Raw genomic sequence first — 27,673 nt, 5'->3', positions numbered from 1 at the left:
AAGTCTTACGTTAGTAAAGTAAAACTGTCACCAACCCATATGTAGGTTTAAACACAGCAGTATTTTCCTATGCAGCATCCAAATTGGAGGTAGTATATTTCTGCACTCTCCCGAACATTCTAAGTCAATTTACCTGACCAGTTATGGCACAACCTACAGTTTAACATGGGCTTAGAACCATCATACAACCTGAAATCTCTCTCATTAACCAATCACCAGGTGAATGAAGTAGTGCTTGAGAAAAAAATCCTAAGACTCACTGAGCACTGAGCTTTGGATATGTAGTCCAACATTTTTCCACTATTGTTACAGGATATCCTGTTAATGATACAAAAAAAGCTCGGAATGTGCATTAAGATATATGAACAGTTAATTATCAATAAACAAAATGTGTATCAAATGCTATGAACAATTAAAAATAAGTTTTGAACATTAAGCACTGTAGTGAAAATAAGGTGGAACAATGAAATGATCTGTAGCATGCGCAATAACTAACCAATCTTCTTTATAGCAATAATCTTCACAATTTTTACTTTTGACTGGGTCCCAAATCAAACAAAATTAAGATTAATAAGGCATGGCATGATGTAAACAATATTGTACCATGGGTATCTGCTCTCTGTTAACTAATGCTCTAACAATCTTTTTCTGTATCCAGCACAAACCTGTCAACTCCATGGAAGTTGAACACAATGAAACGATTTACATTAAATACATTAACAAGAATTACATTTCAACATGCTGTAGTTAGTTCTTGTACACTACACAAAAACGCACATACCCATTAAAAGACAGGCACAGTCAATAATTTTGCTGTTGTTGTTCTGGTATTAACATAGTTGAGGACACTGGACTGAGAACCTTAAGAATGTTAATGTTTTCTTTCGCTGACTAACCTATTTCTGTTCAGAGAATGTTTTGTTTATGTAAAAACACTAAGTGACAGATCACTCTATATTGGGTGGGGGAGTTTACAGATTGAATTGCACAGATAACTGTTGGAATCAGTGTTACACTGCATCCAGAGGTTGAGGGACACTCCACAGAAGAAGTAAGATGAAAATATCATTCCAGAATCTATTATTTTAAACATAGTGTACACCTAATTGAGTCTTAAACTATCATTTGTTTGTAAACTCGGCAGAGTCTCATTATAAAGACCATTTCCACGTATACAGATCCTCTGTATCCAGTTTTTAGACTGCAATTATTCACATACACAATTCTGTACTAAGAACGTTAAGTGCTGATGATACACATTATTAGAGAGACTGTAAATAAAATTGCTAACTCCTTATGCACCTGAACTGATATCAGTATTTTGTGGTGCAACAAATCTGTGATCTGGGTGAAACACCAGGTACCTTGGTCCTGCTCAGAGATAAAGCTTGTTGCATCAGTTCAAGCTCCTCAAAAAGTCACATCACTTCAGCCCCGTATACCCCCTTTCCCACAGTGTCATATTTGCAGAAATGCTCTCCCACAGAGCATACGACTTGCCACAAAGAATCAGGTGGAAAACTTTTATAAGAAGTATATGCCTAGAACAGAGAGTAGCATTGATGTGCAGAAAATCATATAGCTTTAGCAATATGACAACACACAAATATAGTACTTTTTTCTGGAAGAATTTAGTGACTTGCTTCCTGGACACAGTGTTTGTGTGTGCTCAGATGTTTATAACACAGATTATAAAGCACAAATAAATCATTCTCAAATTACATTCACAGTGGAACTAAAGGCATTGTGCATTTAAAATTGCTCATAAATGAATGTGGAGAGCAAGTTGAGGAGTAAAGCAAGCACAATTTCACCACAGATTTTGAACATTTTGTCAAAAAACCAAGACAGTGAGTAAGTAAAGGAGACAGAACTGTAATCAACCAATCAAGATGCTTCCAAATGAAGTAATATTCGCCAGCTTGGAAAGTTTTCAACAGGAAGCAACACAAGAACTAAAAGTAGGAATGGTTTTTAGAAATCTAACAATAAGCATATGAGAAAGGAATTAATAACTGACAGAAATAGAAAGTGTTACCCCACAAATATCTAGACCAAACACTACCAGATTTACACTGCATCCCTAGAAGCTCATCTTCAGTACAGAAAACAAGCCTTTTCTACAAATGAGGAATGGTGAGTACCTGATGGCTTATTGGTTTTGTCCACATTTCTGGAACTCTGCAGGTGAAGATCTTAACACAGCACACAGTGTTCACCACCTTTCAGACTTTGAGAAATCTCAGACAGTAAATGTAGTGACATTATACTGACAGATTGCATGCACACTTGGCTACAGTGCAATAACATCAAATTGAGTGGTGACAAGATGACTCAGGACAATTGTGGTAAGAAGTGTATGCATGGGTCCTTTCAGGACTACACAACAATCGTAGGATTGTTCAACTGGCTTTGGTGAACAGATAAATGTCAACAGCTGAAATCCAGAAATATTACAGGCAAAGCGTCACCTTGAACTATCAGTAGCAAATAAATGGAAGGTCGGTAGATATCTCGAGCTATCTACATCTACATGGTTACTCTGCAATTCACACTGAAGTGTCAGGCAGAGGGTTCATCGAAGCATTTTCATACTACTTCTCTACCATTCCACTCCCGAACGGCACATGGGAAAAAGGAACACCAAAATCTTTCCGTTCGAACACTGATTTCTTTTATTTTATTATGGTGATCATTTCTCCCTACGTAGATGGGTGTTAACAAAATATTTTCACATTCGGAAGAGAAAGTTGGTGATTGAAATTTCATAAATAGATCTCACCACAAAGAAAACCGGCTTTGTTTCAGTAACTGCCACCCCAACTTGCGTATCGTATCAGTGACACTCTCACCCCTATTGCACAATAACACTAAACAAGCTGCCCTTCTTTGCACTTTTTCGATGTCCTCCGTCAATACTACCTGATAAGGATCCCACACCGCGCAGCAATATTCCAGCAGAGGATGGACACGTGTAATGTAGGCTGTCTCTTTAGTGGGTTTGTCACATCTTCTAAGTGTTCTGCCAACAAACCGCAGCCTTTCTTTCTTTCACCTTCCCCACAATATTATCTATGTGGTCTTTCCAATTTAAGTTGCTCATAGTGGTAATTCCTAGGTATTTAGTTGAATTGACAGCCCTTATATTTGTGCTATTTATCATATACCCAAAATTTATCAGATTTCTTTTAGTACCCATGTGGATGCGCCTATTGCCACTTTTCAAACCATACAGAAATTCTCTCTAGATCATTTTGTAATTGGAACTGATCGTCTGATGATTTTACTACACAGTAAATTACAGCGTCATCTGCAAACAGTGTAATGGGCTGCTCAGATTATCACCTAGATCATTTATGTAAATCAGGAACAGCAGAGGTCCCATGACAATTGTTCTACTCGATGATTTACCATCTATCACTACAAACTGTGACCTCTCTGAGAGGAAATCATGAATCCAGTCTCACAACTGAGACGATACTCCACTCCATATGCATGCAATTTGATTAATAGTCGCTTATGAGGAACGGTATCAGAAGCCTTCTGGAAATCTAGGAATATGGAATCGATCTGGGATCCATTGTCAACAGCACTCATTACTTCATGGGAATAAAGAGCTAGCTGTGTTGCGCAAGAACTATATTCCATGTTGGTTATGTATCAATAAGTCATTTTCTTCCAGGTGAGTCGTAATGGTCGACTAAAGTATATGCTCCAAAATCCTACTGCAAATTGAGGTCAGTGATATGGGTATCTAATTGAATGAGTTACTCCTATTTCCTTTCTTGAATATTGGTGTGACCTGTGCTACTTTCCAGTCTTTAGGAACAGACCTTTCGTCAAGTGAGCGTTTGTATATGATTACTAAGAAAGGCGCTATTGTGTCTGCATACTCTGAAAGGAACCTGATTGGTATACCATCTGGACTAGAAGATGTGCCTTTCTTAGGTGATTTGAGTTGTTTCACAACACCCAAGATATCTACTTTTCTGCACTCATGCTAACAGCTGTTCTGGTTTCGAATTCTGGAATATTTACTTATTTACTTTATTTAGTAGCTCAGCTCTAGTGGCACCATCATTGGTAACATTTCTATCGCTATCGTGCAGTGACAGTATTGACTGTTTTTTGCCACTGGTGTACTTTACATATGACCAGAATCTCTCTGGGTTTTCTACCATATTTTAAGACATATGTTTCATTGTGGAAACTATTAAAAGCATCTCGCAATGACATCCGCACTAAATTTCGAGCTTCCGTGAAACTTAGCAATTTTGCATTCTTCTGAATTTGGCATGCTTTTTTCGTTGATTCCACAACAGTGTTCTGACGTGTTTTGTGTACCACGGTTCATCAGTACCGTCTCTTATTAACTTATGCGGTATGAATCTATCTATTGCTGTCGATACTGTATCTCTGAATTTGAGCCATATCCAGGCCACAGTTACGGAATTAGCTTGGAAGGAATGGAGACTCTCTCTTAGGAAGGCATCAAGCGAATTTTTATTAGCTGTTTTAAATAGATATATTTTGCATTTATTTTTAGTAGTTTGTCTGTAATGTGTCGTTTGCTGCTGACACCCTGCTACAGACTTGCCAAAGTCAGTCGGACATCAAATGGCATTCTGTGATGTTCAGCCATCAGTCTTGCATCTGTTTGTTGGGGTCAAATTGATACCGATGTGTCAACAGATGACTGGTGAAAGGCCATAGGAAGTAGCGATTCTCAAGGCACGTACCTCTCCGACTGCTGGAATCATGGGGTGGGAAGCTATAGTGTATATAATATGACTGATCTGCTAATTGTTAGAGCGAGCCCGATTGCTCGCCAAGATGTGACAAGAATGGTAAACTCTTGTTGTTGTACTCTTTGTGATCTGGATACCAAATGGCATGTTCCAGCAGGGTAATGTTAAGAACCTACACAGCACCTCACATCACAAACACCTGCATGATCCTCTGATACATCATCCATTAGAACCTGTCTGGAATTCACTTTCACACCAACTTCCAGTCAGCAGTCTCCACAAAATGACATAGCATTTCTTTTGTACATGGCAAGAAATTCCTTAGAATGATATTCCGAGGCAGTTTTTTTCCATGCCACAATGAACAGAAGAGATTATTTGTTCCTGTGGGAAGTCAAACCTCATATTGATGTAGCTGCTCAGTTCTGAATGGAACGAAAGTTTTATCACTCTCTTAACTGTTATGTGATGACAAAGAGAAAAATAATTACATCCAGAAAATGTTTGAGACCAATAGCCATGTGTGACACTGCTAATAGATGAGTGCTTCAAAACTGTGTGTGTCAATCCATGTTAACCTGGATGGCCAAATCAAAAAAGTGTGTGTGTGTGTTTTTTGTGTATTCCACGCACATCATTCAACAAATACAAGGAAGTGTCTTTCACAGTGCTAGGAAATGCTAAGGATGTTGAAAATAAAATACTGCACTATGTTAAAGAAATTGTAATGCAAGATACCAACTGACTTTTTATTACTATATGTTCAGTACTCGAGAACACCCACTCATCAGCCTGACTATCATACCTATGAGCAGAAAAGTGTTTATGTTAATTTTTGGGGTCATTAAAGTTGTAGACTATGTGGAGGGAGATAAGTGTAGAGGAACACAACTCCACTGGTACAAAAAGGTGTCCATTTAATAGTTATTAAACCTTTTAGAAAGATACGTCTATGTACAGGCATTTATTTGACATTGAAATATCTATGCACACTGGCCACACATTAGCACTGATTATTCATCAACTACTGGGCTGAAAATGGTGAGGTAATTTCCTATCATCATCTTTTGCATCTGATTCTACAAAGTTCAGTCATTAATGCAAAAGCCAAAAGTAAAGGGCTCTTTCCTGTGGAAAAGGCATTTAATAAGTGTACAATGAGAAAAAGGGAGGGAGTCTACACCTTATGAATATTAGAAAATAATTCATTCAATGGATGATTATTAACGACACTGATGTGAGAGTGTGTGTTAGTCTCCTGTAATACCATGGAAACTGAGCCTTCTCTGTAGAACTTTAGGTAATGTGGTTTTATTTCTGTAAATAAAAAGCACACTTCACACATACATACTTCAGAATCTGTCCAATTTTGCATAACAAAACCACACCAACATACTATACAACTATTTCTACAGCACTTGTTTCTGAAAGAGTTAAGATACTGAACCTTCTTTTGCCTTTTGCTTTTACAACAATGCCTTCATGTCAAATGTAAAAAGAAAATATACCTTGAGGATACTGCTGACCCTGTGGTGCATAAGGACCCATTTGTTGGCCAGGAAGTTTATATCCATGCAGATGTGATGGAGGAGCCAATGGTTGCTGATAGTTCCCCTGAGCTGCCATCGGTGAATGACTCATACGAGTAGGTCCACTTCCATCAGACTGCCCGCTCGAAGGCCGAGGAGGCATCGGAATGTTTTGTTGGCCTGCAAAAAAGATATTCCAAATCCTTAAAATACTAGATAACTTCTGATAATACTTGAGATACAAATCCTGTACAAGGGTAATGATAAGAGTAAAGGTAATGGTAAATGTAACAGTAGGAGATAACAGCAAAGAGAGAGAGAGAGAGAGAGAGAGAGAGAGAGAGAGAGAGAGAGAGAGAGAGAGAACTGGGCTTGGGGTGGAGAAAGAACCCCTAGAATGTTTAATCACAATAAAGGGGTATATTATTAAGGCACCTGTGGAAGTAACCAACTGCTTGGAAAGGTGGCCACTGCCGTGTTAGCAGGTCAGGCACTACTGAGCAAGATAGTGAAGTGACAGTGCTCCATCACTCATCCTTCTGCATCTGGAGCACCATGTGATCCTGTCTCACCCCCCCCCCCCCCCCCTTGACCAGGGACTGTGAACAAAACCCATCTAGGGCAGTCTTACAATGCGAACAACAACAGGTCAACAACACATCTGAAGTCGTGGGCAGGCTTTGAGTGGTCTGAACAGAGTCTCAGCTCACAGCATACAAAGGAGTGAGCATACAAAGGAAAGTTGTCAACTAATTAATTAATTAATTTACTGCCCCTTCCCCCTCAAAGCAGGTGGTTCCTGCACCAAATATTGTTATCACTGTCTGCCATGCATCAACAGAAAATTCAGTTCTGTTCTGTGGAAAGTGTAACGATAAAATGAAAGATGAAATTAGTTTTGAGCACTACAAGCCAAGGCCATCAGTGCCCCTTTCTTAATGGGATGAATGTACATAAAATTCAAAAATTAAAAGCATATGCTTTGTCAATGTTTAGTTTTTGAAACTGACAAAAAGAAGTTTTGAAGTTAAATAGTATCTTTAAAATTACAATTATTGAGATGTTCATGTCTGCCTCTAGAGTGATAATGAAACTTACCACAAATATCATTTATTATCAACCACACTTCGACAGTCTCATACAACCTGCCTTATATCCCAAAACAATTTTACGAGCATGTGTCCTGGACCTGACACACAAAAATATCTACAAGAATCCCACTTTTTGCTGGCGTACCTAGTCAATGACTGTAAAGGTTTGCACAGAAAAACCAAACCAGAGTCTTTAAAAATGAGTGTTGTGAAAAGAGGATGTATGTTTCCACCTACAGTTACAGAAAGCAGACTCTACAAAGCTGATCGAATTTTCTCATTATGAGAATACTGAATGGCGATCTGTTTTAATTGTTAAAAACCATTCAAAAGTAAAGATGCCATAAAATATTTTTATTCAAGACAACCCGTTTCAATAGTCTTAGTTATTATCCACAGGTCTTAAGCATGTTTTTGTAGTAAACCATATTCATTTCATGCTGACATAATGCACAGGATGTAAGTGTGATTTTAAATATTTTAGTGATGGCAGTCAGTTATAATAAGCTGAGTTTTATCCACTAGAAAATTCAAAGGTTAGGTAACTGCACTGGTTAAAGCCAGCGTTACACAAAGAATGAGTGAGTGAGTGAGTGAGTGAGACAAGAGTTAAGATAGTTTTTAAACTGGCCAGTACACCACCAGAGTTTAAGAAGAGTCCTCAGTGAATCGAGGAGGCCGATGGTAGTAAAATAGAGCAGGTACCATATTTCATTTCTCACCTAGGGCAGCAAAACACCTAGCAGCAGGCTGGATAATATGACAACGAGAAATGAAGGGGAACAAAAATTAAAAGTGGAATAGAAAGTCCAATTAAGAACTATGAGAAAAGCAGGAAAAATATTCTACTACATTTTTATTTTCATTCTCTTTCTGGCTTTTTCACCTCTACCTTTCTGCTTTCCTCCTAGTTCGTAACTGCACTTTTAATTAGGCCTACATTTTTCCATATTTGTTCCCCTTACTCCATCTTTAGTTCTCACTGTCGTACCATCTGTGGATTGAAGCTGGCACAATCTTTCTCAAAGTACTACCATTTACCTCGTATTGTCTTTGACCCCCCCCCCCCCCCCCACCTCCAGCATTTGCCTCATCCACGTTACAGGTAAGTCCATCTGAACCAGAAGTCTGAGTGACGTGTCGTTTCTTCCAACTTTCCTCAAACCATATGTTTTTACTCCATGAGAAAAAACTAACAGTTCTAAGTTAGGTATCTTTTTTACGTGTGTCTAACAGCAGTAATAGAAATTTCACCTCTTTAAGGTAAGTACTATTCGCGTAAACTAAGTTTGACACTCCTTGCTGTTAGCTGATGGAAGGGACTGTAATGCATTTCCCCTTTACAGACGTTCCCGTCAGCCACCGCGCCGGGTGTACACTTAGTTTGTGCGAATGATGATGATCAATGGGCTATTTCTGCCTCCTAATTTTATTGTTTACTGTAGAGAATTTTCGTCATTTGGCAGTCTCTTTGTGTTCAGTACTTTTTTGAATAGGAGTTTTCTTTCTCCTTTGGCGCATATTTCCCTGGCCAACTATGTTTTGTTTGTATTCGGCAATTTTCTTTTTTCATATTTTGTGGCGTTTTTTCATGTTCTGTGATCTTATTCTCAATTTGATTTTTTATTTTTGCAATATATGCTCTTTGGCAATCTCTTTTTTTCCATGTTCATTGACCTTCCTTTCACTGTTTGACAATCTACTTAAACTGCAGGGTCTTTTCTCTCTTTGCATATCATTCTCCCTTGTTCGTCGACCAAAGTTTTCTTCCAATTGGCGATCCTTCCCTGTCTCCTTGATGTCTTATTTACTGTTTACAGATCTTTAGTATATTTCCAATGGCTATTTCTTGTTGTAAAATTATTTTACTGTCAATTATTATCAGCACATTTTCCCAGTGGCCAATTTGCGTCTTTAATTCCTCACCTTGTTTTACACATATTTCTCTTTCCTAGAGCTATTTTCACCAGTTCCAGCCATCCCCCTTTTTTTCCAATAATCGTTCTACACCTCGATACCTCCACTCCTTCTGCCAACAGCCAGCTACCAGTCTCACATACTTTTCCTCCAGTCCTTCCTTTGCTATTCCTCTTGAACTTGCAAGTTCTGGAGGTCGCACTACCACTTTATTTCCAAACCACATGTACAATTTTGTATTCCGAACTTTTTCACACTGTTCACCACATTCCTCCCTCTTTTTTGTGGTGTACTATTATCCTTTAGCCAGCAGTTACAGCTATTTGTTCAAACACTTTGCTTTTAACAATGTTGTACTATTATTCTTTAGCTGTTAGTTATAACTATTTGTTCGAACATTGTGCTTTTAACAACATTTCAAAAGCACAGTGTTTGAACAAACAGCTATAACTAATGGCTAAAGAATAGTAGTACACCACAAAAAAGGAGAAATGTGGTTAACAGTGGGTAAAACTTCGGAATACAAAATTGTACGTGTGGTTCGGAAATAAAGCGGTAGTGGACCTCCAGAGCAGAGGAGAGGAAAAACAGATCCCAGCAAACTATGCCGCTGAAGATGCCTTAGAATAAGAAAAAGGCAAAATGCATCTGGAGAAATAGATGAAGTTGCAGCAAGAAAAGGCGGTTTTATTTACAAAACAAATATTCCCATCAAGATGCTCATTGCACTTCTGTCATCTCACAAGTAGGTTATTTGAAAACAGTGCTGTGTAAATGTGAGGAACAGATTCCATTGTGAAGTCTTAGAGAATAAAGCAGCAACATTCTGTGTGTGTTATGGCATAACTTTTATGCATTTCTTCACTGTGCTATGCCACAAATTCTCATTGATGTACATTTTTCTCATGTTAACATTGCAATGATGGTCCTTCAATAGGCAGATAACCTCTGAAGTTAAATCTGTGTTTTGAAATGTAAATTAGCTGGTAAAGGAAATGTTTATCAAGACAATAGATGGTTTTTTTTTTGTTAATTTCATCACACACTGCCTCAGTTTGCCTAGAAAGCCACTATGGCTACTACAAAGAAAAAAAGAAAAATGATCTCTTATCTGGTTCCAGACCCTTACTGCTGATGCTATACTTAAGGATTATAAGAACTTTTGTGCCATTAATGTTGAATGGGTTTTAGTAACATACTTTTGTGCCTTTCGTGTAAATGGCTTTTATTTATACATATATACAAGTGTGTTTCACAATTCCTATTCCAGGTTTCTAACCATTGTAGAGTAGGTTTAGTAGAGATCTCAAGTTTTGATGAGGAACCCATCTCCATAAATGTACCATTTGGATATCAGATAAGTTTGAATTTTGGATCAGTTTTGAACCACATCACAGTACACACAAATTGAGAAGAGGGTGCTGTTGTCAGCCTCTGTTGTAATTATGACATCACAAGTTACTTTGTCCGTCTACAACAAGACTTGCTAGAAAGTGGTATAGTCCCAACTACGAGGGTTGACTGTTTTGCTCAACGGATGCTCACCACGTTCTTTAATTTGAAAAGGACATAATTTGATACATAAAAGAGAACAAGACAACAAGTACTCAAAACACTTCCCAGGCCACGGCCTCCAGTAGAACATACTGCTAACAGTTCACTGTCTCTGTTGTGTGCGCATGTCATGATTCACGAGATTTGAAAATAGTCTCATCTCCAAAATTATTTTTCATCTGGAAAAGACATTTCCAGACATGGGTTACTTACCAAACTTTATCTACTGTCCCTCAACAACCCCTAGAACTCAGAAATTGGTATTATGAAACACCTTATATTTATACAGCTGACACCTATTGCCCTGAGTAATCACCCTAGATCTCAAACCCAAGTGAAACATTCCAACACATGTAAGACTGTACACACTTTGCACAAATTTTCACTAATTACCACAGTCAAAGTGAACATATGATTATGGCTAAAAGACAGATTATTACCGAGACCCACAGGTCAGTTATTCCCTATGTGAGGGAACATGCTTTGTGCATTTGTTCGTGTATGTTTTGTTCGTTTGTATTAAAGTGGTCAAATGAAAATGCAGACAGTTGCAGAACCACAAACTTTACAACTAGGGAATACTAACAGATATAAGATACATTGGCTCCACTGACACACAGTGGACTCACGCTGGCAAACTTTGCTTGAGTTCCCTGTCGCACATGACCTTATTTTCATTTGATTGTGGTACCAGAACTTATACAATTCATCAGCCAGACTATACAACTTCATTGCACAGGCTGGTGCTAGCAAACAAAAAATAAAATTAATAACTTGAGACTAATTACAAAAATGAACAGCAATTTGGGATTCTGATATTAGTTTCAACTTCTGTTTGCAACCCAACCATAGCCCTAGCCATTCCAAAAAGAAGAGGGCAGGTGGCTGGAGAACCATATGCCACGTTGCCATAAGGAATTAGGGAAATATACCCCATGCCCCTACAGTAATGTATTCCTAGGCTGTGATACTTTTCAAGAACACACCTCGTCCATGTCACAACAGATTTAGATAAACAGTTTCCTATGGGTGTTTGTCACTATATGGTTGCAGAGATGAGGGTTTATATGGCAAATCCAAAGTTCAAAGGTTTGATTTCAGGTCAGTTTTAGATTTTTCCCCCTAGCAATCTATGTGATGTGTCTTTCTGAGAATGCTTTGTCTATGTGAAAAAAGTAAAGTCTACTGAGATCTACCTTCCCCAACTGCACATCACACTGCAAATAGCTAGATGAACCACTCAGATTGGAAGGAGGCGAAGTTGTAACCCCTCTGGTAGGATCTTATGAAGTGAAGCAATGTTGTGGCCAACCAGCCTATAATCAATGGCAGTCTTACCTTGAATTTCAGAATAACACACATTGTTACAATTTTTGAACAACAATATCTTTCTACAAACCACATTCCACAATGTTTCACAGAATTATGTTGCAAACCAACATTGCTGATATGACCAGACAACCGAATCGTTCTGTGGTAGTTGTCTTCTTATGAATGGGAGCTTTTTTGTGCTATATTTTAATTAACTGTGTCTATATTGCATAAGATGAATGGCAACCAGAAATGGGGTGGCTCCATTGCTCTATACTGTACACAGAACCAAAACGATTTTAATCATGCAGCCTTATGACTTCAATCGTTCCACCTACTTTTCAGCGCCAGTAGTAATAATATCAGTCCTCAGCAGTTACTTTTAACACAATAGTATATAGAATGAAATTTTTACTCTACAGTGGAGCGTACACTGATGTGAAACTTCCTGGAATATTAAAACTGTGTGCTGGACCAAGACTCAAACTAGGGACCTTTGCCATCTGATCTACCCAAGCATGAATCATGACCTGTCCTCACAGCTTTAATTCCACCACTACACAGTTTTAATCTGCCAGGATATTTCACAACACTATACACTCAACATGATCCAACTGCATGTGGTAAGCCTTGCCTGCCTGTAGTGGTCACAGCCACTTGTGAAGGAATGTTTGGCTCAACACAAAATCCAATCTACAGACTGGCTAAGATTTCAGATTCACAAAGTATTTTTGGTCATGAAAGGTGACATTATGTTGCAGATAAATGAAAAGAATTATTACTATGTCAAGTTGTTTACTGATAATTAAAAGGAAGAAAGTGGAAAGGGATGTATGAAAAAGACACCATAGATGAAAAATAAACATCTGTTCTTAAGTATGTTACTCCATGTTCAAGTATCTCAATGTAATAGAATGTCAAGTAATAAAATATTGAACTGTTTCCTTTTTACAAGTTCCTACTGCACATTGAATCCAGCATCCTCCTAAGGCAAAAGAAAGTTGACATCACATTTCAGTGTACTGTATGTCAGGAAGACTGTTCATGGCAATAAGTATAATCTGTGACTGAGGATGCATTACAAATTACTGAAAAATCCTCCAGCCTGTCATCAAAAATGCATAAAGAATGCACTAAACACAAAAAATCATCATATACTGCTAAACAGAAACATAGAAGAAATAAATCAATGAAGATCACTGAAGGGAAATCTTTAGCCTCCAAATCTGATGTAATATCCTCAAAACAGGCAGAAAGTGTAGTTAGGGAAGACACGCAATCACTTCACTCCACTCAATGGGCAGGAACTGTATCCATGCTATACAAAGTTGGATACACATACGGACACAGCTTGCAATGCTTAAATACAGCAAATGGGATGATCATCTAAATATTGTGCATACAATGGAATCGACAGTTGTACTGTATCTCTCCATGCTGAGAACCAATAGTGCAATGTCACTTTGGCACACCCGATAGTGACACACACACCTGTGTTCCTCTCCTACCACATAGCTTTTCTCAATGTACAAGTATAGCACTCCAAAACTATATGCAAGTTTCATGTCTTGATTAAAATGGAAATCATTCACAGAACAGCTCTTTCCACTCATGTGAATATTTTGTTTAAACCCATCTGAAGTGTTTACTGTTATGTGGTTGTTACCCTTGTGTGTCAATGTACAACATAATTCATATGTTTTCTATTCCATTTTACACAGTGAATCACATCACAGTACTTTTACTTTTTGTTTGGGATCAATGTAACAAACAGTGATTCTCGATGTTCCATGAAGAAAGTATTATGACAGTAGCAGCCCAATAGACAGCGACCCTGGAATGAGGTGTTTAGGTTATATAAATGACAAAAGCACTCTTAAATCCCCTGTGTTGCTGATCTTATGACACAAAGTTACACATTATGAATACAAGTTGGAGGTCACCATGCATCACCATTTCCAAGTAGTCATGGATACAGATATAACAAAGAGTACAGAAGGTCTTCAATGTGATCTTTATGTCACTACCTATCTAGAGTATGTATCATCAAAATGTGCTACATTCCATTAGTTTAAAGAGGAAAATTCTTTGATAAGTTTACTCACTATCAAATGACAAAAGCTCTTAGACTGGTGATGCCTGCTTTCACTAGTAGTTGGCAGCAGAAGCAGCATATTAAGCAATGTTCTCAGATTGAAGCTTCATTTTACAATTAGCGTAGTTTGCGTTGTCAGCAAGTGCTGTAAGTTGGCATGGCAATAAGGTGTCTGCATGGGAAGCCACTGGTCATTTATTCACAACTACTGAAAGGGTTTTTTTCTTTCCATGTTCCCATGGCAAAAAAAATCTAATGAATTTTTCATTGACAGCCACATAACAATGAACGCACGAACTTCGGGAAGTATTGTAGGAATAATAATATACAAATCATTGTCTCTCAAGCGGACACATTTAATTTTAGACAACTAACTTTCACAAAATTTTCATAAATAATGACATGATATCATCAAGAAATACAAGCTACATATTTGGCTCACTATTTTTGGTGAAAATTAGGTGTATGCTGATGGACAACATTTACCATGAAATCTGATATCATGCAAATGTAACAAGTTTCCTACAATGCATGCACTGAATAAACACTGAAGTTGAGCTACAACTGCAGTGGCTCTTTGTGCCTTCCATTCACATCTCAAATAGTGATTTTCTCTGCTTTTAACAAACTGTCACCCTTAATGGGGCAATGGACAGGTAAAAATTATTTTATCAGAGGTCTGTCAGTAGATGTTCTATTAAAAATTTCACAAATTATCAATTAATAATGTCCCAGATGCTGGATCACAGTGTTGAGTATTGATGTAACACTGTGACTGTAAGGTTTTCGAGAATGTGTATACTAATCTAATCTAGACCTGCAATTCTTTGTGACATGTAAAATGTCCACCAGTCTGCATTTCTGTTGTTCCTATTTAGAGCTGTTTGTGTGTAACGTTGTTACCAGGTGTGGTAAAGAACACAAGGGGCAGAAACAGCATCGGATGTTAACTGATATCTATGAAGGACACGGAGATATCACACCTGTGTGAGACATCATCATCCTCAGCACCTGACACACTTTGAAAGGGGCCGCATTGCCCATCTCTATTTGGCTGGCTGATCGAATCACGCAACATTCAGATTTATGAGACATCCGTATGCGATAGTGGCCCAAGATTGGAATATGTGTGAATGTAAAGGCAGGCACATTCATTGACAAGATTCTGTTCAACCACATCTGGTCACCAGGAGGAAGGATTGCTGTATTGTGCACTGAGCACATTGTAACCTCTTCGATCTGTGCCTGCCATCCGAAAACAAATAATGAACCCCCTGCTACATTCTTTGGCACCTCACACCACTGGTCCGAGGCTATCAGTAGACGGACTAGGGAATTACCACCCCATGTGTAGACTGCTGTTACCACCACAGCACAAATGGATGTGTTTGGAGTGGTGTGACTGGGAAGAATGGACTGCTAATGAACAACATAACATTTTGTTCTGTGATGAAGCAGTTCTGCACTATCCCATATGATTGTCAGCAAGTATAATAGCAACCTGGTCCCATTCTTACAATGTTTGGGAGGAGCAGAGGAGCATCACTATCCTGGATAGGAAGAACCAATTGAAACAGTTCTGCACCATCTTGTCTCAGGGGAGGATGCAATGGCTTTACGACATGCTTTCCCCCTGAACCAATACACACTTAAAGACTAGAGGGAGTCCAACATTGAGCTAATAAGTTGGCTCGTATCGGCAAGTTCTTGATAAATTTGACTCAATAATGCATTCACTGCAATATCATCACATATCCTCTCAACCTATGAAGTTTCATTTCGTTTCCTCCTCTTCTGGGTGCTTCACTCCCCCCTCCCCACCACACCCCCCCACAACTCTATGTAAAATGTTTCAAAAGGAAAATAAACTTCAGAAAAACTATAAAACTATTAGCACAATTCCCGGCCAATACCTACCTTCTGGAGGCAATATTTTCAGTACTGCCAAGAGACGTTCTTAACAGATTAAAATGCAGGAAACTCTTTTTACCTTTTGAACTATTAGACCCTCTCTTAAGGAAGAGCGAGTCTGCTGGATGTGCTAAAAATTATGCCCTCCCAAAGAGATAGGTACAGGTCAGCAGTTCTGTCATTCTGTCTCATAACAATATAAAATTACGAAGAAAAGGGGAGGGAGGAAGGGAGAGAGGGAGGGAGGGAGGGGGGAGAGAGGGATGGAATTGCTGGAACTTGTCACAAAACTGTGAAGTGTAACTTACATTGAATTGTGACATAACTCTGCATTTCATTTACTGAGAAAAGAAAAGTGGGTCAGTTCCATACCAAATTATTTTGGAGCCTATAGTCAGTGATGCAATTGGCTACAACTCGACACAAATCAGTACATGTACCTTCAAACATAAAACTGAAAACCATATATGAGGTACATGATGTTTCAAACCAAGATTAACATATACCACATGAAAAATGGGAAAAACTGTTACCAAAATGACGGCTGCTGTGTAACATAGTAGTTGCATTGAAAAATAGTCAGAAAGTATCCATGTCAAAAGATTTCCCACATTTAACAAAATGACAGCGAACACACAAATACTGAGCAAACACAACCAAATGAATCTCCATTAGCCACATGTTTGCGAAACATATTGGTTTTCTTTCCAAGAAGAAAAAGCTGAAGCTCTGCAACAGACACATAGATGAAGTGGTCATTAAGTGGAAAATGATGATTAAACAAAAAGAACTAAGAAAATGACCATAGACTAAATGCAGTCCTACATCTAGATGACCAAACACTAATTGCAGAGACTGAAGATGACCTTCAGATGGTAATCTACAAATTGCAGCAGTAACATCAGAATACAACCTAAAATTATCTGAAGATAAAACAAATGTGATGACGTACAACCACTACGATCAAAAGTAGAATTTAACAGAAAATTCTTTAGGTGAGCTGAACGTTTTAAATTTCCTAGGATGTGACATCACATATGAATACAATTAGGATGTGGACCAAAATTTAATAAATTCACTTTGATATGTAGAACAATTGTTGAACATTAGCAGGATAAAGGCAAGAAATAAATACAGCTGAATTTTTACAAAAGCATAGCAATACCAATCCTTACTTTTGAAAGTGAGGTACAAGCAACAGCTAGACACCAAGAAAGTGGGGTACAGGCTCCAGAAACAAGGTTTCTAAGAAGAATGGAAGGATGTACAGGGGAAGATTATAAAATAAATGATATAAGGAAAGATTTTGGAATATATAACCTAAATGATAAAAAAAGGAGACAATGGAATAACATAGATTTTTTGGTTGGAGAAAGACTCCCAGTAAAAACATTCAATTATATGAGGGGCATTCAATTCGTAGTGCAACAGCCCCCCCCCCCCCCTCCACCCTATAAAGTAAGCTGGTTTCATTCAGGATTTGAATATACATGGTATTATTCCCCACTTTTCTGGCTGCAAAATACTTTTTCAACATAATTTCCTTTCAATGTGACAGGTTTATGCTATCTTACTGGGAAGGCCTGTATGCCCGCATGGTAGCACTATACTGGTCAACGTCGGAGCCATTGTCTTGCTGCATCAATCCCCTCCCAGTCACCCATGTACTACTTCCCACGGAGTAAATTCCACACACATGGTCTTTCATTGCTCTTTACAGTCTTCTGTTAGGTGGCAAGGGAACAATTATGTGCAGATGGCCAGCATGTAGGAGATCGGACAAGTTTGAGCGACCTCATTGCAACGATGACAGACGCTTGGCCCAATGACTCGCCATGCTTTTGTTCACAGCCACGTTTCCGCAGACATTCTGCAAGTGCCGATGAGTATCTGCACTGCTCCAGTTTTCCAACAGAAGAAATTCAATGACAGCTCTCTACTTGGAACACACCTCTGTTAGAAATGATATTTTGACAGCTACGTATAGCGCCACAACATATCTGCCCCTTAAGAAAACTATAGGGGTTGGAGCAGGAATATTCTGCAATGCCCCACAACAAATTCTATCTTTTTTCAACCAAAACTTAGTGAGAAAAAAAGTGTATTGCATTACTTATCAAATATATCTCATAAATGCGCTGGAAGATGAAATACAGGGAGCCCATATAAGAGATAAGGCATTTTACCTAATACATGAAGTGGTGAAGAAGAAGAAGAATGAAAAATAACTAATTATAGGCCTATAGTGTCAGTGTGACATATCAACTGTCGCCAAATCATGGTGCACAATGTTCTCATTCGTAAAAAATGGATCATATTGTACACTAATGTTCATGTAAACTGCAGCACCCGGAATGGACGATTGGAATGAATTCAAATTCTGACAATAGGTACACCACACTACTAGCAATAAATAATTCCAAATGCATAAAAATGTCACTCACATAGATCCAGCAGTCTCATGAGCATTAGGGAGATTCAGTATTGTATCAACGAAGAAGCACTAATGGAAGGGGTAAAGTGAAAGCAAGAGTGCACATGCTTTACTGACATAAATATGCACAATATCAGCATACGAATGAGTTCAAATGGAGCATAATACTCAGTCATTGGTAACAGGTTTGTCACATGACATTTCAGCTTGTACAAGGTGTGCTACTACAACAGTTTTACTTGTATCATCCTAGTGGACAGATGAGGGGTCCTTCCCCGTAATGAGTGGATGTCAGATAACATAATGTGACACTAGCATGGGAAGATCATTACTGTATTTTAACTGACTAGAGAATGAGATTTCTTAGCAAATTCATCATTTGGAAAATACAGGGTCATCTTGCAGTCTCCTATAAATCTTTGGTTACTGAGGTTAATGTTTTTACATTGTCTAATAGCTTAATATAGGGGTTGTCTTACATTCACAGATGAAGTTTTACTAGTTTAGGTCTCACACAGATTTAATTTAGTGATTTCAGAAAGGTGGTCTGGAGTACAGTAGCACTAGCACAACCAAATTTGGGGTGAGTAGTAGCAAGCAGGCAACAAATTTCGCTGTGCTGCCAAAAATGGGGATGCGTCCTGTGTACCCTGCTTTTTATGAACATCTACCATGTTTAAACTGCAGTTTGCCGTAATCTAAATGTAGTCAAAACTGAACTGACTTCACAAATGGACACACACTCAACAATATCCATTTCTAAAGGAGACAAATTAATGCTAACACAAATACGGGGTGAGTCCATAATGATGTTACAGGCTTTCAGGAATGATGGAGAAGAGTAAACGTATCCATCTGAGGTAAGGGACCCTACGCCAGAAAGAACCAAGTCCAAGAGGATCAGCCTTAGCCTTGTGCAGCTCACAAAGGACGCCAACTTCTGAACCCTGATCATGACAAACAGAATTCCCTCTGAATACCTCCCTGTATCCACAGATACTTTTCCCTACTGGTGTACTAGTAATTGTGAATGTAATTGGATATCAGAGAGACCAAAGATCCTATATTTACGGTACAGTAATAATGAATTACCTGCACAAGTTTCACAAGCAGCTACATTTACAACAGTTGTTCAAAATGGCGTTCCTCAGCAGCAATGCAGCCAACATCACACAAAGTTATGTTGTACCCATTTACTATCCTCAGTGTCATTTGAACAGTGTTGTAGGCAGTGAAAAATCCTTGCCAGGAGATCCTCTTCTCTCTCAACACACATCTCGTACACTAGACTTTTCACATGGCCACACAAGACGAAATTAAGTGTGATAAGATCAGATGAACATTCTGGTCACAAAACAGTACCACCTCTGCTTATCCACTTCTTAGGAAATGTCTGAGCCAGGTGTTCATGATCCCTTAAGTTCTAAGTGATGGGGAGCACCACCTTTTTGCAACCACATCCATTAACAAGTGGAATACTTTCCAGAACACTGGGTAGTAGTATGTCTCTGAAAACAGTGTGCACTGGTGGATTGAACAGCGGAGGAAGAAGAAATGAACAGTATGTAATCAATTACTATGCCTGCCCACATGCTGACTGATAATATGTGTCGATGGCTCTTCACAACTGTAGCATGGGGATTCACATTGGTCCAATCACAGCTACTGCGACTATCAAGCATTTCATCTGTGGTGAAACATGCTTCATCTGTGAAAAGTACATATGCAAGAAAGCAAGAATCGACTGTAAGGCACTGCAAGAATGACTGGCTGAAAATGACATGAGGTTCAAATTCAGCAGGAGTCAAAGCATGCACTTCTGTGGATGGCAGGGTTGCAGCTGCATTTCTCATAATAGTAACCACATAGTACTCTGCAGATGATTCATTTCACATGCAATCAATCAAGTGCTGATTGCAGGCACCTCACCCAGTTGGCAACCACTGCACCTTTCAAGTTGGAAGTCCATGTCTTTTGTCGTCCCTCAATCTTTGTACTGCAGTACTTATTAACCTCTTTTACATAATCATTAGAACAGCCTTAAGAACATAGTGTGAGCCTGTTGTCTTCTATGCAGACACTTGTTCCTGTACAATCTTTCCACAAATCACGTCTCAATATTCCGTCATGTGGTACAACTCAATTTGGTTACGGCTGTTCGATGTTAGTACATCAACTTGTAAATGCAGACTTCAGTCTACTACAGTACAGACACTGTACACCAGGATTACTCATGTCAGTACATAGTACACCATATGCATTGCATTAGTTAAGTTATTATCCCAACCTTTACATGTAAGTGCTCCTCCCGACTGCCTAGCCTACAATCTCAGTAACAACAGTACAGAGACATGTATTCCATTAACACAGGTATCAGAACGATTTTCACTTACAAACTTCAGTGTTTCTGGACCACGATCAATTACTTCAAATTAATACATTTATCCTCCTCAAAGTATGTGACATCATCACACAATCACACTGATCTCACGTAACCCCCAAAATGGGGTAAAATAAATGAAACACTATGTTCAACAAAAATGCTAATGCAGCATTTGCTTGGCATCCCCATTTATTTTTAAGGCTGGCTACAAATGATGAAGCACATTGTTAACCCGAAGTGGTCCAATTTCTGCCAATTCGGTAATAAGGAGCTGAGAGGATAACATACTGTTATTCCGACATAACAACAGTAGATTACAGCTATTCATAAACAATGTAAGTCACAGTGTGATTGTTGAAAAATACAGATCTCCAAATTTCAGTTCACAACTAGTTCGCACAGACAATATGAAACAAATTTTAAGTTAAAGGTAGTTCATGATGCAGAGCTTGCAAACAACTGTGCAGCAGGAAGGAAATTTATATCAAGGAAGTGAATGTTCATATGTACCACCATATGAAGAGTAAATTATAGATTGCCAGTTCTATGTGCCAAATTTTCAGGGGCTCAAATCAGGGAAGGTTTTATGAATTTGAACACCAGGCTATTCAGTATGCACGTGAACAACTCAATTAACACCTTAGCATAAAGCCCCGAGTTACCTCATTTTTATAATTTTGACAGAAACTTAAGACCCTGAGTGAAATCAGACAACTTAAGAAAAGGTCTTAAAAATAAATAAATAAATAAAACCCCACTTCAACTGTTTCAGCACTCACAGTTAAGTATTTGACTGATAGAGAGCACACGGTACTACATTTGTAGCCCAGCTGTCGCATTTTGGTAGACGTGGTTGCCACTATATATCATCTTTACTGTATGCAGCTTTGGATACTCGATAACAAAACACATGCTTTCAGCCTCTCTCCTGTATCATTGTTTAGGCAGTGCTTTCAAAAAAAGGATGGCTATAGTGATCCTGAGTTGACACTGAATTTAGCAGCTCAAAGTGAAGAAGAATTTGATTTTACTTCATTAGAGACTGAAAGTGTCTACAGTTCATCAGTTGAGTGACAAGTGCTTCGCAGAGGTACAAGATAAATACACTAATCAGCCAGAACATTATGTCCAAATACATAATAGCACGTATGGTCACCTTTGGCACAAATAACAGCGGTAATGCATAGAGGCATAAAAGCAACAAGGCTTCGGTAGGTCATTGGAGGGAGCTGCAACCATAACTGCTCACACAAGTCACCTAATTCCCATAAATTCTGGGGGAAAGGGGAGGAGGGGGGGGGATGAGCTCTCGTGTCACATTCTAGATGTGTTCGATCGGGTTCAGATCTGGTGAGTTGGGCAGCCAGCACATCAATTAGGACTCATCACTGTTTTCCTCTAACCACTCCATCACATTCTTGGCCTTGTGATATGGTGCATTATCTCACTGAAAAATTCCACTGCTGTTGAAAAACACGATCATCATGGAGGCGTGTATATGGTCTGCAACCAGTGTACTTCTTGGCCATCATGGTGCCTTGCATGAGCTCCACCGGACCCACGGATGCTCATGTGAACATTCACCAGAGCGTTATGGAGTCACCATCAGCTTGTCTCCATCCCACCGTACACATGTCACAGAACTGTTCCTCTGGAAGGTGACAGGTTCACACTCTCCCATCAGAATAATGAAGAAGGTATCGGGATTCATCAGACCATGTACCACTGCCACTACACCAATGTCCAGTGCCAATGGTCACATGACCATTTCAGTCATATAGTTTGATGTCGTAGTGCTGACACTGGCATATGCCTGGTCATCTGCTCCGTAGGCCCACCATTAGCAGCGATCGGAACACAGTGTGCCCAGACACACTTTTACTCTCTCCAGCATGTTAAAGCCTGATGTTAATTCTGCCCAAGTTTGCTGCCTGTCCTGTTTTACAAGTCTGCACAGACTATCACATCCTACATCTCTGATGGGGATGGACGGACACCCAACCCCACGATGTCTCGATGTGGTTTCACCATGTGTTGAAGACACTCACCACAGCACTTCTTCAACAACTGACAAGTTGTGCAGTTTCCGAAATGCTCATGCTGAGCCTCTGGGCCATCACAGTCTGCCCTCAGTCAAATTCAAGATAGATCATGTGCCTTCACCATTCTACATACAGACAGCATGCTCACTGATACTATATGCACCGTGTGTGTGTGTGTGTGTGTGTGTGTGTGTGTGTGTGTGTGTGTGTGACCAGCAGTCATTCATGACACTGCTATTGCCGGGATGGGTTTATATTGATAGCAGATCAGTGGCCATACTGTTCTGGCCAGCCAGTGTACATCCACTGTGCTCTAGTCAGCTCCTCCAAGATTTGTGTTCACAGGAAACCATTGTAAGAAACATGGGTAGGCTTCATAGGTACCCAGAAACTAAAAAATGACTTCAAGTTTCACAATATTTAATGAAAGTCCAGTGCATGAGTATACTTGGGATTTTATTATTGGTGATCTTCAAAAAATTTTAACTCATTATTTTGAGTTTTAACAGCTACCCTTATATGTCTACATGTAAAATCATTATTATTTCATTAATAAAAAATATTATTTTTTGGAGCATAACTTTAAGGAGGGGGAAAAAAGAAAAAGAGAGAGAGAGAGAGAGAGAGAGAGAGAGAGAGAGAGAGAGAGAGAGAGAGAGAGAGAGAGAGAAGGGGGGGGGGGGGGGGGATCGGGTCAATATGTTACGAAGTTAAGGTTTCCCAGTTACATGAAAAATTATCTGAATGAAGCCACTGGAGATAAAGAGGACTTTTCCAAATGTAAACATCAGAGAATTCAAAGTACGAGCTGGTGCATGACGAATGTGAAGGGGCCGAGCAACACCAGCTCAGTGACTTCCCAGGGACTTTGACGAAAAACTCTGTATGTATCAGTGCTATATACTCCATCTAAGGAAACACCACAACTGTTTTGGGTAGACAGTGTTACCTTTTTTAGACACAGCTTATGGTACTTTACACCAATAAAAAAGTTTGCCAATTTAATTAGTCACAATACATTATAAATAAAAAAAATTCTCAAGAAGGCTCTAAAAATGAACGTTGTCTCATATTCAGGGTCATCATTATTGTTGGGCAAATGTGCTATATTATCCACAACACTGTAACAGATCATACAGCTAGAAATACGGACTATTTACCACTGGAGCACTGTAATGACAGTTCGACATTGTTTATTGCTGGTTGGAGTAGCGACACATTCCCCATGTCAATTTCCACTGCCCAGAACCCATGAACATCTCTGAGTGCAATGAGCATACAACACTAATAGTAGTTTGACAAGTCACAAAAAGTTATATTTTCCACTAAACCTCACTTCACTCCATTCTACAGTGATGGAGCATAGATGCTGGATGTGGTTGTGGTGACTACAATTTGGCACAAATACTACTGAGCAACATAATGTATGCATGCAAAATAAGCTAATTTTGCATACTGATGAATACAAACTGTGATCTCAACTCTTAATGTTCATTGACACAGGAGCAAATAGAAGCAAACGAGCATTCACAGACAATTGGCTGGTGTTCAGTTTTATTTGTTGTAACTATTAATAAGAATTTACACTGGAGGGAACAGAAGGGAACATAAGATAATGAGTGTAGTGTGCTGACCCTACAGTGGTGTTTTTAAATACAACACTAGTTGTTGCCACACTGCAAAACTGCAATATTCAGATAGGATTACTTTTCATAGCAAGCACAGTGTTTTTGACAAATGAAGAAAAATGGTGTAGGAACAGGAGTGCAGACTGAATTGGTACACAAGTGTGAAACACATGAAGGTAGTGTACTTAGAACCAAATTAGATTTACAGCCTTACTTCACACTTTTCCAAAATTTTGCACTTTGTCAACTGACTCTCAATACAGTTTATGAGAAAATTTAAAAGCAAAACACTAAATGCTGATGAACAGAAAAACCTGAAGAAAGTCTACCATTTACGCGGTAGTTATTAAAAACTGGAGACGTGAAAGACAAAAGTAATTTGTACACAAAACAACACTGAATGCTCTCTGTACTAATAGTGCCAAAGTGAAAAGGATGCAAACTTCCTTTGACAGTTTGCTGAAAAATCAACAACCAGTGTAACATGACCAGATGGTGTTAACTCACCTTCACCTGCTATTTACACCAGTGACAACTCTCTTTCGCTGACGCCCATTTGTTTGTGTCCCATCTGGCGTAAACGATGTTTCACACATTGAACACAATCTCAATAGAGATTACCACATAAGAAAGGCTTTTGGAGGCCAAGCCACTTCAAGCAACACCAGGTGTCCTATTTCAACATTAAAGTAGACAGCTTCATGTGACACATGTGCAAGCTTCCTTGGAAGAACAATAGGTATCTCTTGTTCCATAGCCTTCCCATCTGCTCGATATTTGGGAAACAGTTGGCCAATATTCTCAAGCAGCACTTTGCATGCTTTGTGTCTCCTCATACAAAGTGCAGGAAGGAAGATTGGGGTTTAATGTGCTGCCAAAATCGAGGTCACTAGAGATAGATCAGATGCTTTGAATATTCCGAGAATGGGGAAGGCAATTGGCTATGCTCTTCCAAAGGAACTGTTATAGCATTTTACAAGAGTGATCTAGGGAAATCATCGAAAACCTAAATCCTTATAGCTGGATGTGGATTTGAACCAACATCCTCCCAAATGCAAGTCCAGTGTGCTAACCGTCCATACAAACCATGTTCTCTGAGTTTTCCCCACTACATAACTTGGCTTGTTTACTTCCATGTTTTGATATGAAGTGGCTCTGACTGTAGCATGTGGAGGCTTCACACTAAACTGAATTGTCAGAGTCACAGAGCAGTATAGTTTGATAAATCTAGTAATTTATGTGCTGTCATATATCTAATCACTGATATAACTTTGACTTCATGTTCATATTCTGCTCACATTTTAAATTTGCATAAACCCTGTGGCATAAAAACCGAAGATCTCTAGTAGTCTTGTAATGTTGAAAATTTTGAAAGTTCATAATATAAACTGAAAGATGCTAAAAGTCTATCCCCTTTAAATAAATAGTGGTATTGTGGGTTTGTTGGAATAGTGTTCACCGGCATAGCTCTGATCACCAACACTTAATACATAAATAACAGCTTGCATCCTCTTTCATAGTTGGCATTAACACTGATAAATAATGGATGCCTATATCATCAACTCTACCTTGTAACATTCAAATGGCAGTACCTGCCACATCCAAAGAATAGAAAAAAGGAGGAAACAAAGGCAAATTATAATATCCTAATGTAAATAAGGGTAATCAATGAAAGACAGATTACAGAACAGAACTGAACTTTTCCTATGCCAGACAAAATATTTTCTGAAACTAAGAATGAAAAAGAGAATTAATTTGCTGGCAATGGGTGTCGAACAGAAGACTGAGACATTATCAGTTGTAAAAATCAGTGACCCATGCAACAAAAGATCTGTCGAGTGATCAAAGTAAGTTAGCTGAATACAGCTTTGTAAACCTTCTTTCAGAACTTGTGCAGTAAGTCTTGAAATAGTAATCGTAATTCTCAGTTATATGTTCTGAAACTAAGGCTCCACGATAGAAATTTTGAAGCCCAAAAGTTGGGGCACATTCTCGTGATGTTATGAAATATGAATGAAAAATAATAGTGTCTTGTATTGGGTTGTTTTAAAACTTAAGGCCAATTTTGGCAATACAAACTACGTCAATTCCATTTTATAAGCTGTGTTAAAATAAAACTGAACATGCTCCCACCAGGTGAGATACTTTTGTTTGCATACTTATAAACAGAGTACAGTCGGAGAAAAGCAAAGTAATGTCAGATTACCAATTCAACACAAATGAAGGTGCATATATCACAAATTTTGTATGATGAAGAAGTGGAGATTGTATATGGTAACCGCAAACTGAGCTGATCATCATCATTCCACATTTTTGCCAGTGATTTGGATGTTACCCATGAAGTAGGAAGTGTGTATCCAATAGTGTATGCCATCTTACAGCCTAAGCCGAAAATACATGCACCCATATCATATACAGGAGTTCCCTCCAACAAAATGAGGTTAGTGTATCAATTCTTTGTTGTAAACAGTTGTGGTCCAGTAAAGGTAAATTTTCCAGAACATAAATGAACACACTTGGCATGTAAACCAAACGTAATTTAACTCTGCGTGATAACATACATGCCTGTGACACACGCCAAACTTCTGGGTAAATTTTAAAATTGGAGCTGTACTCTGTTTTACATTGCAGTGTTTGCAATGTAGGTCATGCGGTTTGATGTGAACACAAATGAGTCAACAGGTCACTTGAACTAGCCAACTTCACAACAGCAGAGAGACCACTTGTTTCATAGCAATGAATTGAAGCTAGTTTCTTTTGTTCCAATCTTAATAATACTGCCGGATGAGCAACATAGTCAAGGGACAGAAGGGGGGAGGCGGAATACAGACAGGGCAACTACTACAGCCTTATGCCTCACCGTAGCTACAACAATAGGACATGCTATGCATGTGACAAAGAAGTGGTCAGCAATGTTTGTAGCTAGAACAAAATTATGACATTCAAATGGCAAACAGAACATACACCAAAAAACTCAAAAATCATACAACCATCTTCCCACTGGCACACAAAACATTACCTTGCCAATCT

General features: G+C 38.8%; 1 protein-coding gene across 18 annotated transcripts in view; it reads right to left on the bottom strand.

Annotated features, from left to right (window-relative positions):
• LOC126297434 (trithorax group protein osa-like) overlaps nucleotides 1–27,673 on the bottom strand; it is a 307,341-nt gene that overhangs the window by 71,819 nt on the left and 207,849 nt on the right. For all 18 annotated transcript variants that reach the window (XM_049988261.1, XM_049988269.1, XM_049988262.1 and 15 more), the window contains one exon: nucleotides 6,257–6,457. In XM_049988261.1, coding sequence (XP_049844218.1) covers nucleotides 6,257–6,457 — 201 coding nt within the window. The remainder of the gene's footprint in view (nucleotides 1–6,256; nucleotides 6,458–27,673) is intronic.

The sequence above is a fragment of the Schistocerca gregaria genome, chromosome X (genome assembly GCF_023897955.1).
Source record: "Schistocerca gregaria isolate iqSchGreg1 chromosome X, iqSchGreg1.2, whole genome shotgun sequence".
NCBI lineage: Eukaryota > Metazoa > Arthropoda > Insecta > Orthoptera > Acrididae > Schistocerca > Schistocerca gregaria.
The sequence above is the reverse complement of the archived record's forward strand: the minus strand, read 5'-3'. Positions and strand labels throughout refer to the sequence as shown.